Raw genomic sequence first — 14,578 nt, 5'->3', positions numbered from 1 at the left:
TTTTTCAGTGCAAATAATTCTTGCAGAAAAAGTTTTGTAGAAATTATTCTTCCCTCTTTCCTCAATATGGGTATGCGTACGATCATCACCAAAAAAGCCCACTTTTATTTTGCTTCCAAATATATGATACACAAATATGTGTAAAGATTAGCAACTACATGCATTGCTATGCTGAAAAGAGTGAAAAATTCTAAACAGGAAACAGAAAGAAGGTTTCCCAGAAGCAATCCAGTCTATCTCCTTTCAGGTTTTGAAACAATGATCCAAGCAAAAACAGTTGTTGACTGTTTGAGAGAGCTCCTTGTATAGATAAATATAACAGTCCTTTCCAGTTCCAGGACTGGCTTGAGAAGAAAGAAAAAAAAAAAAAGAAATTATAGGATACTTCTTGCATATTATATGATTTTAACTGATTTTTAGATTAATTTTCAAGTAGAAGGACACTACCACCCTGGAATCCCACCTAAAAAAACAGAGCTGACTGACATTTTTCGGGCATTCAAGAAAATAAGAGTATTTTTCCTCAATTCTCCCTACTAAAAACAAAGGTATTTATTAAGGTTTTTTCCTCATTACAAAACATGGGATTTGTGGAATGAGTTGACTGAACAGAGCAGACCAACAACCATGGCTACATACCAAGTGTCAAGAAAGCTTCCTAGTGCAACTCCCAGTCCTGTCAGAAAGGGACTTCTCTCAGCAGCTCTCCTGAAGTCAACAGGTTTTCATCTTTTTTGGAAGCCATAATAATAACAACTGGCAAATTACCCTTTTTTCTTCAAACTGCTAAGAAAATTCAGGTCACATGACTGGATAGGAACCACTGCACCAGCAACCAGACTCTCAATATACAGCAAGTTCAGGATGATCTACAGAACATGTCTCCCCACATAATTACCCTTCCAAGCACTGGAAAACCCTATATTAGGATGAAGGATTAAAAAAAACCTGAGGAAATCAAGCATTATCAATTTCCCACCTTCATGTGTGGGCTAAAAAAAAACCCCAGCAGTTCTTTCCAATTTTCCATTCTCTATGTCACCTTCCTTACATGTTTCTGGTGCTGTCAGAATGCTGTTTGTTCAGCTGAGCAATGCATGATTTTCCAGCATCTCCCAGTTTTGGCAAGATGATTGCTGTGCACAAATACAGACAGGGCCTCTGTCTCTCACAGCTTCACTGCTATGCTTGGTAACACAAAAAAGCTGATTAACTTCAGAAAGATCACAAAGGTGCAGAATTTCCCAGCAGAATCTTCTTGAAAATCCAAGCAAGTGGAAGGTTATCCTGAGAGCAATTTGAGCAACATCCTAGACACAATGTTTTTTTTTCTACTGCTAAATTCTGATCTTTAAAATGTCTTCTCTACAAAGAATCTGAATTCCCTCCCAACATTAAAAACATGTTTAGTCTTTGAATGAAGGGATAAGTCTCTACTCAGAACAGCATCTCCCCTATTCCCATGAAAATCTGGCAGAAATAGCAGCAGATTGTCTTAAGAAAAAAGGAAGAGAGAGAATGACAAACCTACATTGCTCTGCAGTCTTTCCTCCTTCAAGAGGCACCACTGCCTTCTAGATGGTATTTAGCTAAAACTTGCTTTGTTCAAAGAAATTCCAAGAGAGAACAGCAATAGGCATACTGCTTGACCCTCATGCTCTGTCATATTTTAAAGGCAAGGGGAGGAAGACAGGAACTCTTCTCCCTGTTCAAGCTAGTTAAGGCAGTCAGTGGAAAAAGCAGAGACAACAGTAGGCATTGTACTCTGGGTCTTCTTTGGGTTGTAATTTTGGCAATTCCCAATCAAGTTCAGGCTGCCTATTTGGAAGGGTGAGATACATCTTGTAAAACCCTTCACTTGAAGGTCACTAGAAAGATGCAGTCCATTATAAAAGGGTTCATGTGGTGTTGCTGCAGCAGCTGATTTACCTCTTCAAAAGCACCAGTGCCACATTATTTGAAGGCTCTTGTTGAGTGTATTATCCAGATTCAATAACAGTGGGCAGAGAGAAATAGCTATACCCTGGGATCAGACACTTTTCCAAAACTGGGGTAGAGCAACTTGACCTAGAACCTAGAAAAACAACAGATTTACTACAAGCTGGAGAAGCTCCTCTTGTTCCTAAGATATACGTAAATAGAAAAGCTATGTGGCAATTGTAATGTCTGTTCCTGCAATTACAATGCTAGTCAAGGGCTTTGGAGTTAACAATAGCATTAGGGCACACAATCAAACAGTGAAATGGAATGAAAGATAGAAAATGAAGATTATCAGAAAAATAACTGTTATTGTCAAGCTTCAGAACACAACAACCACAGCAAGAAGTTAGGAAAATTGCAACAGAAACCTTGGAGAGGAGTTTTAAAGTTAAAAGCATTTAGTTTGGCACTTAGTGTGCCAGCATCCACTGTCTGCCATAGTATCTGTATTTTTCTTTCATTGTTAGATAATGAAAGGTGGTTGGAAACATTAGACCACTTTCTGAATACTTCTAGTTGAACTCACAATCATGTTTGTATTTAAGATTTAGATACCGCTGTAGCATGATAATTTCTTACATTGCTCACTTTGTTATGAGCCTGTACAACTGAAAGAAATAACAGATCAAGTAAAATATGCAATGATACTTAAAACAGATGTTGATGTAAATTCCAGTGAAGAAAAATATTTGTTTCAATGTATGCGCTTTCTTAGAGGTTATTTTTCTAATACTGTGCAATTACCGTATTTAAAAACAGACACTATTAAGGATGAGTTTGTTTAAAAAGCAGTAAGAAGTGATTCTGTGAATGTGTATCAATGAACTGAATGTTTTGACTTTTAAAAAATTCTACTGCTTCATGGGACACAAGAAATTATCAACTATACGGGGGAGAGAGGTGGAGACTATCAGACCTTTCATCTTACTCCATAAATTTCACTGTGTTGATGCAGTCCAAATTACCTAAACTGTTGAGCCAATTCTGTACTGTTTCAACAGGAAAAGAATACTCTTCAACATTTGAAATACTACATATCAAAATATTAATTGGGCTCAGTACTTCAAAAACTAAGTCAGAGGTCTGGGAATGTTTCTAGCTTCTTTTAAAGCTTTTAACGACTTATAATTATTTATATTTATTTTCCTACTGATACAATGGGATCAAGAGTCTGTTGTGCCTGGGAGAAATGCATTCTGTAGGTGAAACAAAATGCTATTTTATAAGGTTAGAGATTTGGAGTATTATTTCTATTCCAGGTGAACAGACTTACATGATTTTCTGTTGGAAATTTTCAGTGGCTGAACCTGCACTTCTGGTCTTCTTAATGCAAATCTCCTATAAAATGGAAGGTGGTGGGGAAAAGACACAAGCTCCTCAGTTTTCACTGCAAATTTGGGATTAATAAACACTTAATATCATGAGACTATTGCAAAATATACAAAAGATTTTATAAGAAATTAACTTAAAACAAAGCAATCTATTCACAATCTAAAAAAATTAAATCTTGCCTAAAAGTTTTGTAAACTCTCCAAAACCTGCTGCAGTTCTTATTCCTGCATAGCACATCAGTGTGAATGCAGATACTGATGTGCTATTTTCCATATGTTTTTTCTTTCAGTCTGGATCAGTGTAATCCTATCAGTTTTTGTCATTATTAATTCTAGCCAGAGAAATAGGGAAATCCAGAGTATGTCAGCAACATGTTTCCAAGTTAGTTGTCCTGCTGCAAATGCACATTTATTGTACCCATGTAATCTACGAGCACTACACATGCCAGCTATGCTAACTTAAAAACTCACCAATAAGTCTCTTCTCTTACTGCAAAAAAATAATGGAATTATGCTTCTCAGTAGCTCACCTCTCCTGGAAATGCTTTGAAGGGATCAATCCTGCTCTGGGATTGGCATCACCTTCATGTTTGGCTTGCCACCAGGTTGCATCATCCTGGCTCATGATCTGAAGGATATCTCCTTTTCTGAAAGCAAGTCCAGCTTCCTTACAAGGAATTGCTTTATCTTCATTAGGATCATAGTCAAATAAGGCTCTGATAAACATCTGGAACGAACAGTGTTTGATCTTTATAATCAAATATTAAATACAATCCAAAGGTATCTTCCTCTTCTGTTTCTACTGTTCAAAACCACTGAACTAAATAATGCAAATATTTACTGCTGCAAAACATCCTTATGGATGTCTAGCATTGGAAGTTCATATGGGAATGTTCAACTCTTGCTTTTGCAACTGCAGTCTCAGTGGAGCAAAGGCTCTGTGACTCAAGGCAAGCAGGACTTGGCAGGTGCACAGAGTGCCCATATGAGGAACAGAGGAGAAGATACTGTTAAACCAAGATGCTATCAAGTGTCTTCTACTGATGGAAGGAGTACTTGGAACCAAGCCAGGTCCTTGCAGAGGGTGGAAGATTACCTGTCAACTACACAGCTGAGAGTTCAGGCTCAAGAACCATGTTACAGCCACTCATAAATTCAGCACGTGTGTATTGAAGTGTACAGTGTGCCGTCATGTACAGTACTGTCACATTACAAAAGCTGAGTCCACAGGTATAAATCACATAATTGGTTCTGTCATCCAAGCAAAAAATACATATCCTCAGCATAACAGTTACTGCCATGGCTTCTGAAATAGTCTTGCTTACCTTGCCTTCCTTCATTGGTATTTCTTCCTTCACACTGGGTATAATTTTAAATGTAATGGCTCCTTGAGACTGAGCCTGGTGAATATTTGAAAAGAAAATGCACTTAGAATTAAGGTAATATTTCAAAGAAATCTTAGAAGATAAAAGAAATTCAAATTAATTTAAAAGAATATAATTAATCTATCCTCTCCCAAGCATGATCTCTGGAGCTTGACAGCTTCACTTAACCAAACTTTGTATTGCAATAAATTAAAATACCTACTCAAAATGCTTGGGTTTATCTGCTTCTCTGGGAGGGGCAGATGGACTCTTAAAAACTGTGACCTGCATGGTTCAGAGGTCCCATTTCTGTATTGAAAAAGTAAAAAATGCTACAGCTTAAATGTATGCATATTAGAAGCAACTGCTGGACTCCTGGCACAGTTTGGACATCCCTGGAAAAATCAAACTAACATTTAGTTTTTAAAAAAAACTTATAGAAAAATTCAAACAGGCTTGTGCCATATTTATCATATAGAGCTATTAGGGGTGGGATTTATTCGCTTGGCAACTTTAAGAAAGTAGAAAAGCAAAACATATTTGAATAGACGACGTGTACTAAATGGAAAAAAAAGCCCTCCGCTATAAATCTTAAAACAAGTTAGCCATCAGCAACCACCTCATCCATTCATCTTTCCCTATATCCCACTTAAAGTGTGTCTGGCTGTATTTTACTTATTAACCACAGTATATTCCCACTGCCTCAGTGACATTTTGCTATTGAAGGAAGTGCTAATCAGTTGGAGGCTCTGCTACTATTGCATGCAGCCGACAAGTTTCATAAAACGAGCAGAGTGCAACAGCCAGGCAACGATTTAAGCAAAATGGAAACAGGCCTGTCCACTACCAAGCGAGACATTCTTCGCCGCCCGTCTGCGATCCGAGGCTCACTGCTTGACAGGCAGCAGCCAAGGTCTTATTTCACCCGCTGTAGGACTGGAATCAATGATTTTGTTATTTTTGAAACAAGCTCTAACTAGCTTTTGATGTTTATATGGTACCTCAAAAAGGTAAACAGGGAAATTGTTCACACCTTTTCTAGTGGTATTTTGTTTCTGGACATTTTAAATTATAAATTTTTGAAGGAAACTATGGTTCTTTAGGGAACATGAAACCATAAAGCAAGAATGAATATCAGCAGGGTAGCACATGAATGATCTTGGTTCCTGAATCAAAACTGTTCAATTCAGCAGGACAGCAAGGTATTTATGTATATAGGAAGCCCTACAGCATGAATAATGGAGCTATCATGACCCTCATCAATTTCTTCGATGTAAAAATATTAAATATTTCTGAAAAAGTCTAAATTACTTAATTTGCAATAGTGTTTCAATAATGAGAAATCAGGCTGACTTTAGAGACTGTGCAGTTTAGAAGAGTGTAGACAGAATAATATATATGGCTATATACTGTAAATCAATGTCATATAAAATCTTCACATACCAGTTATACAGTCTATCAAGTACCTGTATTATTAATTAATTGTCACATGGAGTGACAATGAATTATTAATGAGTTATTAAGGAATACATTTAAAATAGTTCAAATTCAACAGATCATGGTGGACCTGAAAAACTGAATTATGAACTGAAGCCTGCAACATTCTGCAACATATTTATGACAATATCACTGTCTTTAACTCTTTACAAGTAATCTATAATTGCATATATATGTAATGCATGGAAAATCACTGTATGAGAAATGACAGGTTTTTAAATGATATCACTGGAAGAAAAGCCATTATAGTAGAATACACTTTTTTCTAAGAAATACAGTAGAAATCATAAGCCTCATTACTTTTTCTTAACTCTCCTAAATTAATTTTAAAATGTTTGGTATTTACCAAAATATGTATTATTTCTTCAGGTTTTTTATCATCTACGGGAATGCCATTGACTTCCCTCAGTTCATCACCAACATGAATAAGCCCTACAAAAGAAAAAGAGAAGTTGTGAAGCTGTAGCTATGTTTTACACAGAAACTGCCATTAACATTCAGCTTGTTTCTCCCTTGTTCATATATGTTAAGCTCCAGTTTTCATACATTTTAAGCTCTAAGATAAAACCAGGAATATATGGTGAACATAACAGCTACTGTCCTCTCAGACAACTTTAATAAGGTGGTTGGTTAACTCACCTCCCTGTTTTCCTCCTAAAAATTAGTACCACCTTCTCTACAACTTTTCCAGACATTCATGCAAATGTTTGAAAAGTATCTATGCCAATTCTTTTTCTACTCTACTACTTTCTTACTGCTACACAGGTACAAGTAGTGCAAAGAGCACTAAGGCTGGGAATGCTAATTTGTGGCACAAATGTTTGCTAAGCTATCTATTTATCTATCTATCTATCTATCTATCTATCTATCTAGATTTACTCCATTACTGCATCTAAGGGTGAAACACAGCCGTCCTGGATTTTCTTCAGTGAAAAGAGACACTTTAATGCATGATTCAGGACTTCTTGCTTAAGTTTTTGCAGACACTGAGCATCCCAAACTAAACAAGGATGTGCTGTAATTTTGAGAACTACCAGCTGAAACTCCAAATGGATGTCCTAATATAAAATAATGGCAGCACCCCAAGTTCCCCCATCAGCAGGTTGGCATATGCCATCACGGAGTGATTCTTGGGGTGTCTGACACAGGGACAGTAGTAGGACTTGATGCTCTTGATGGGTCCCTTCCAACTTGCTAATTCTATGATTTATAAACAGATGTCATCAATTTGAAACAAGTCATGATAGATATAAAAACCCCTCTGTATGCACTAACTCAAAGATACCTTGCTGCAACTGAACTGGGGAAAAAAATCAGGATACTTTCAGCACTATTGAAATATTACGTTGGAAAACTGTTCAGAGCTCAAATACTTCTGTTTGTGACAGTGATGTATTTAATTTCTACAAAATATGCCATTTTATCTCATCTTGTTCTTAGCTTTTGAATGGCTAATGCCCAACAGCAACACCTTACCACTTCTATCTGCAGCTCCTCCACGCATTATCCTGGCCACCACAATTGCACCAGTATGTTCATCCCTTTTAATAGTAGCTCCCTTGGGTGAAAAAAAGAAGAAAAAAGAAAATTATTTGGTTTATCTCAGCATAATTTTAATATACACTAAAAAAACATTTGCTACGTGAAACTGCTAAAAGCTGACATGTTAATATGTGATTAAGCCAGAAATGATACTTGCTTATGAAAAGAATATACAAAATATGTTACTCTATTTCTGTCCTCTTAAAATGTGTCTTCTTTTTCAATCAGAAGTTAGTCAGGCATTCTGTGAGTACACATGTTTAAAGAAAAAGGACAATGATGGAAAAAGCTTGTTTTTCAATGTAATGGCAACTGCAACATACCTTACTTGAGACTGCTACTAAAACTGAACTAAACTACTGCTGCAAATTGATAAATTGTTGTCCCTACATTAAAATAGGCCATACAACATACTACAGGTACAGAAGGTATACCACTGTTCATAATTGTTGCACTTTATGCTCAGAACTCACTGTGCACCCTTTTCCTTTACAGAGTTATCAATAAACAAACACACATTTGAGACGTGCCCCTGAATGTTGGGGCTCACCTAGAACACTCGCAGGATAGAAAAGCAGAGGAAGGGAACATTTCCTGAGTTAGTCATGGCTGTTTTCATACATTGCACACAGCACAGGGCACTGAGGTGAAACGACATAGTGTAGTTAAATTTCCAATGAGCAGCTGTCTAGATGAGAAAAATGCCTTTGTAACAAGAACTGTGAGGGTGCACTGCAAAGAGGCACAAGGTGATGGGGAAGCAGCAGCAGTGCCAAGTGAGAAGGGACACGGAGGTGCAGAGCTGCTGCCTCAGCTGCAGCGCCAGTCCTTTCAAGCAGAACTCGGGGAGCAAGGGAGGAAATGCTGGCCCTGCTCCAGGAGACAGAGCAGCAATAGGGATTTTAACTAGGTAAATCATACTGCATACTCACCCCCAAAAAGGTTACTTGATCCAGTATTTTTAAAAAATAACAGGAAAAAAAAAGCATGCCATGTCCATCAGGTTTTTAACTACACATGGTTACTTTCCCATATTAATCCAATTAATTACCTACAATAGCTCTAACTTTGTTAATCAACAGAGATATTAAGGACTCTTTCAGGCAAGTCAACTTTCTGAAAATGTCCACATTTGCAATTAGTGAATGAACAGTATTACTTCATCTTTGAGTGCTAAGTGTATTCTGCCATCACTGGTTAAAATTTCCTTCCATCAGAGAAGTGTTGTGCTTGGAGTAAGGTACATAAGTACTCTTTCAGGAAGTTCCTTGAATAATTTAATAGCTTTTAGAGCTACATTGCTATATCTGTTTATTCTAAACATGAACATCATATTTATCACTACTTCAATTTTTAAGTGTTTCATGAACATAAAGCTGAAAATTGTACAAATAACAGAGCTGGGATTTTCCTACAGTTAGCAATTTCACTGACTGTAAATAAACTTGCTTCCCTATAAGATGGAAATACAGCACAAGTCACAAAGACAAAAAATAGGAGACTAATTTATATTTTCATATGCAAGTTGCATTTATTGCAAATAGAGAAAAATTAAAACAGTCACCATTCACTTTGGCTGAAACTTCAACAGCAGCCAGCACCCCAAAGCAAAACTGGTGCGCTATGTTTGTGCATTTCATTTTACATTCTAAATTTATTAGTAAGAAATTCTATCTATAAGTAAACTAATTCTGCAATTTTCCAGCCTTATTCTTATGTATTGTTTGTTATGCAATTATTATCAGCATGCACTTGTTTGCATTACAGTTTCAAATTAGCCTGAGAGTTTCAAAAATACAGATTTAGCTGCAGCTAATCTCAGTTAAAAACTCATTACTAGACTTCTGTGCAAAAAGTATTGCATACTATTAGGAAAATATTAAACAGCCTTAAGCTCCCTAGCTTACATCTCAATATTAAGTTCTGACTTTGCAGCAACAGCTACAATTTTGAAATTTATAATAATACCTGGAATGCTTTACTTATTTTAAAGTAAAAAGGATTTTGCTGGGGTTTTTCTCTGAATATATCCATCAAAAAGAAGAAGAGCAGCATTAGGATCCTAGAGGCAAATATAAATACAGGACATTTCCACTACACTGTCCCTACAAAACAGGCTCTCCTAATTAATCACGGAAAAAGCCTTCATCAGATAGGCTGTATGCCTTTTACCTAGAAGTAAACACCATGAAATGCCACCAAACTCAAAAGGCAAGCATGGACTGGCAGGCCTCCCCTGTGATCACCCACTCCCCCAGGCCCATGCTGATGTCTGGAAAGTGGTCCTTCACTTTGCCGGGCTCTTTAGACAGATGCTAGAAAAAAACCTGTGTGCAATCAAAGACCACACTATTGACCCAGACAGCATCTGGAAGTAACAATAAGTGTCCTGTCCAAGTGGAACAGTCACTTCATGCTCTATGTGATTATCACTACTGGCACAAAATGAATTTTCCTAGCACAGATTAACTGATCTGAAAGATGGCCCCACAAAGATAACAGGTAAAGTGGAAATTTCATACAAAGGACAAAAACAAGTTCAAAATGACAGGAAAATTATTTTAGCCAAGTTAGCTCACTGTCAGTATCTCCTCTGCGGCAAACCCAAAGTGCGTGGGCAGGTCCATGAAAAACACTACTTGAGTTTACGTATTTGTACCTTTAGTACACAATTTAAAAAGGGGGTTCTATAAATTCCACTTTCCTCCCAACTCTTAAATCATCAAACAGAAGTAGATTTCTTTTTGAAAACCTGAAGAGCTGATTTTCTGAAAAAGCAGCTTCTCTTGTACTGCTGCCAGCCCTGCTTAAACTATGAGGTATATATAATCTGGCAAGAAATTCTCCTTATAAGATGTTCAGCTCCAGTACTTTCAGTTACATGTGCAGTGCAGCTCCTCATTTAGGGCTTTAAAAATGGAAGAAGGTTAGACTGGACCTTGAGAGCTGGAAAATATTTTCGGTGTTGTGAGCCAAAAGTGTAAGTTACCCTAAATGAGACATATACAGATGTAATAGCATAGCTCAGTTTGAAATACTTCTAAAGGGAAAAATAAGGAGTTTGGGAGCCATATGGTGATCAGACTGAGAAAATGCTTAAAGGTACACCATACAAAAGCACTAAAAATAATACGAGCTCCTTCAGCAAGGCTCTTCCATTGCTTTTTAGTTGCTTTTCCCCCCTCCCCTGCCATTTTTAATGTAGTATCACTCATGGGTAAGCATTGCTCAGGGCTTCACAGATGTGAGCTTTATTAGTTCATCCATTTATCTGCTGGTTCCAGAATATAAACATTTTAAGTCTTTATTTTTCAAAGAAAGAAAAACTAGCCTGTAAAATAAATTATTAATAAGAGAATTTGAAACATCAGTAATATTGTTGCATACCTCTCTGTTAAACAAAAGCACATGCAGATGACAAATGCAAATAAATATTCCAATAAACCTTATTTTAATTCATTCTCTATTGAAAGTGCAAATACAAGTATCAGTTACCTACCTTACAGTGAGGTGTTATTTAAAAGTTGATGTCCACTTATGGAAAGTGGACAGTGTAAAGACTGTGTAAACTAAAGCTAACCCTACATCCAAATCCCACCAAAATCCCACCCAAAAAACAGCTAGGTTCATCCACTGCTGTGAATAGAGCTACAGGGACTAAGCTTGTGAGGTAGATGAAAGCTGTTGCATCTGCATGGATAGAACGCATAAATGACTCCTTTAAATCACCAAAATTAATTTCAACCAAGTTCAGCTATGGAAATCAGGTACATAGTTCAATTCAGGTGTCCAGGCTACTTCTGTAGCTCTGGAGACTGAATCATCCTTTCATTAAGTCAAGAATCTTAAACAGACCGATGGCACGGGTCATTCTCTGGAGCTGCCTATTTTTGTCTTTACTATAGACATGGCATGGCATAGAGGTTAGTCTTCAAATGACCTATGATCTATATAAAATGAATTTTTGTGACAAAGAAGCAACCATCTTAATGTGAAGAAGCATCCTATTCAGAGTAGCAGCTGTAGCAAACCTGGGGTATTACATTTGGAAGCTGGCAGTAGTAGCAGGCCAGGTGCTGAACCCCTGGTAGTGTGGTTACTCATCTCGGATATCAGGAATGCTAACTAGGAACAGGGCTGTGGCTGAAAAAGCTTTGGAGAAGTAGGCATAAGTAAAAACTCTCCAAGCTCTCTGATAAAAAGCCCAGTCACAGACAGGTGAATTTCAGATTGTCTCTAGAAAGAGATGTTTCTACTTCTCTTTATGTAAGGTTCGGAGATGTTCCAAATTCTTTTGTTAAAGCAAACCATCCTAACACAATTTCACCTCGCTTGAGGGAGACACTGCTGGAATGGCATTTGCATTAAAAAAACCCAAACCCAATACTGTGGAAGGATTAACAAAAAGTTTAAAACACCTCTCTCAAAAAACTGGGGGAAAGTTCAGCACTGACTTCTAAATTGATGAAATCTGGCAAACAGAAGGCCCTCCTACAAACCATGTGTTTCTCTCTCTTGAAATGATTACTCCTGGGAACTCAGGCTTCATCAATATATGATTAACCCCAGCTAAGAACTTCGGTGAGGTGCTTAACTCAGAGAAAAGCACGAACAGGAGCACGAGAGGAAACATGGTGCAGTTTTATATTAAAATGGTCACAAGGTATGTTCCAAGGAAGTTAAGAGAGTGCCTAATTGCTTCACAGTGACTACTGCTGAAAGTAATCCAAAGGAAATGCAATTCAGGATGTCCAGGGTTTGCAACTGATGTAAAGCTTGTGGCTTTGCAGGAAAACAAATCTCTACTGCTTGGGTACAAATAGAACATGAGCCTGTCTCTGGACTGGAAGAAAAGTTCAAAGACCTCAGTATCTTCAAGTCAAGAAATGACACAATCTCTTATCCCAGTAAAAATACTGAAAATATTGTATAATACCTCCAATCTCAAGCTCAGTTGCTTCTAAAAGTAGAATCCTGATATGATGTTGCAAGTGGAAGTCAGACTTTGTGACTGGAGAATGAATCGATTAACAGAACAAGCAGATATTCTTTGATCTCTGCTAAGAATATCCAAGACTTCAGAGCAAGCTCTGAAGGAAAAGCCATTAAAAATACATGGCAATAAATAGAAAATGTATATAATAAATAGTATAATTAGTTTAGTAAACATAGATCATGGTATAGCTTCCTTCAGTAAAATAACTTTGGGAAGCATAAACACTGAAGATCTAATATACATAGAATAACTGAAGACAGGCTTATACTATCATGCTGTATTTCAGTAAGACCCATAAGGGGAAAAAAATCTAGAGAGGACAAAGACAAAAATAACAGGTTTGTTATGTATTGTGGTGATGGTGTCATAATAAGTCACTATAAATCTGACACAAAGAAATTAATGTTTGACATGAACATGAATGATGTTAAATTGGATTGACAGTGCATTATGGAAGAGGAGGAGGACACTGTACTCTATTCTTATAATTCTTCTTGGAGAACAAGTAACAGGACTCACCATAAGTTCTTCTCTAACAAAAATAAAACATCAAGATAGGCTCAGGATCTGGAAAGATCACAAATACAGTTTGCCTACACAGATAAAGTAAAACCTTAGAAATACTGGAGATTCCACATATCCAGTTAGTCTGCTCCAGTGCTGGACGTCCCAACTAATGGACTACTGGTAATTCTTAAAATCTAAACCTCCCAGGGCTGCACATTGTGACCACTTCCCTATGTTTTAGCACCTTTCACTGCTGAGGAGTTTTACTTTATTGTCCTTGTGAGCTCCCCACCCTCAAGTACTGAACACTTCAATTAGGTCCCACCCTTTGCCTCTTCCTAATAAAAGGTCTACAACAGATTCCATTGTAAGGCTGTTTTCACATTGGTAAATAAACCAAACTGTCTTAAACTAAAGAAATTAGTTTTCTCACATGTTTTATATTTTTCACAGCTGCTGGCCGTGTCTAGCAAAAGATCTAAAAACCCTTCTCCGTTACCTCTGTAACACAAGAGTTGTTAACACCAACAGTGTTGTTAACTTAAATCCACAAGTGTGGATTTAAGACATTGTACAGGTTTTGGCTGGGATAGGGGTGATTTTCTTCATGGTAGCTCCTATGGTGCTTTGTTTTAGATTTGTGATGAAAACAGTGTTGATAACACATGGATAATTTAACTATTGCTGAGCAGTGCTTACAGACTGTCAAGGCTTTTCTGCTCATCATCCCACAAGTGAGGAGGCTGGGGATGCACAACTGGGACAGCCAACCCCACCTGAACAGAGGGACATCCTCCACCATGTGCTGTCATGCTCAGCAAGAAAACCGGGGGAAGAAAAAGGAAGGGAGGGATGTGTGGAGTGATGGTTTTAGTCTTTCCAAGAAACAATTACAAGTGACGGAGCCCTGCTGTCCCGGGGATGGCTGAACACCTGCCTGCCCAGGGGAAGTGGTGAATGAATTCCTCATTTCACTTTGCTTGCACATGCAGCTTTTGCTTTACCTCTTGAACTGTCTGTCTCAACCCACGAGTTTCCTCATGTTCATCCTTCCGATTCTCTCCCTCATCCCACTGGGGAAAATGAGTGAGTGGCTGTGTGGGGCTGAGCTGCTTAAAGAGACACACAGGTATCTGGAAGAGCTCAGTGTCCCACCGGAACAAGGAGGCAAGAGTGGAATTTGAGGAACAGTCCAAGGATAACCTTTGGCTTAAGCAAGTGGTTTCTTTAGGAGAGCTTAAAATCTAAAAGGCCAATATAAAATGAACATATTTCACAGAAGTTTTCAGAAAAGATCTGAGTTATGTTTTACAAGTTACTGTTATCCAATCCATGTTGAGATGCTATTAACTTATGCTATT

General features: G+C 37.6%; 1 protein-coding gene across 6 annotated transcripts in view; it reads right to left on the bottom strand.

The window, feature by feature from the left end:
* MPP7 (membrane palmitoylated protein 7) overlaps positions 1-14,578 on the bottom strand; it is a 147,728-nt gene that overhangs the window by 30,150 nt on the left and 103,000 nt on the right. For all 6 annotated transcript variants that reach the window (XM_038162943.1, XM_038162961.1, XM_038162976.1 and 3 more), the window contains exons 8-12: positions 7,649-7,730; positions 6,519-6,604; positions 4,637-4,711; positions 3,842-4,038; positions 3,254-3,318 (exon numbers count right to left, since the gene is read on the bottom strand). In XM_038162943.1, coding sequence (XP_038018871.1) covers positions 3,254-3,318; positions 3,842-4,038; positions 4,637-4,711; positions 6,519-6,604; positions 7,649-7,730 — 505 coding nt within the window. The remainder of the gene's footprint in view (positions 1-3,253; positions 3,319-3,841; positions 4,039-4,636; positions 4,712-6,518; positions 6,605-7,648; positions 7,731-14,578) is intronic.

The sequence above is a fragment of the Motacilla alba genome, chromosome 2, assembly GCF_015832195.1.
Source record: "Motacilla alba alba isolate MOTALB_02 chromosome 2, Motacilla_alba_V1.0_pri, whole genome shotgun sequence".
Taxonomy (NCBI): Eukaryota; Metazoa; Chordata; class Aves; order Passeriformes; family Motacillidae; genus Motacilla; species Motacilla alba.
Note: the sequence above shows the minus strand (reverse complement) of the source record. Positions and strands in the feature narration are given on the sequence as shown.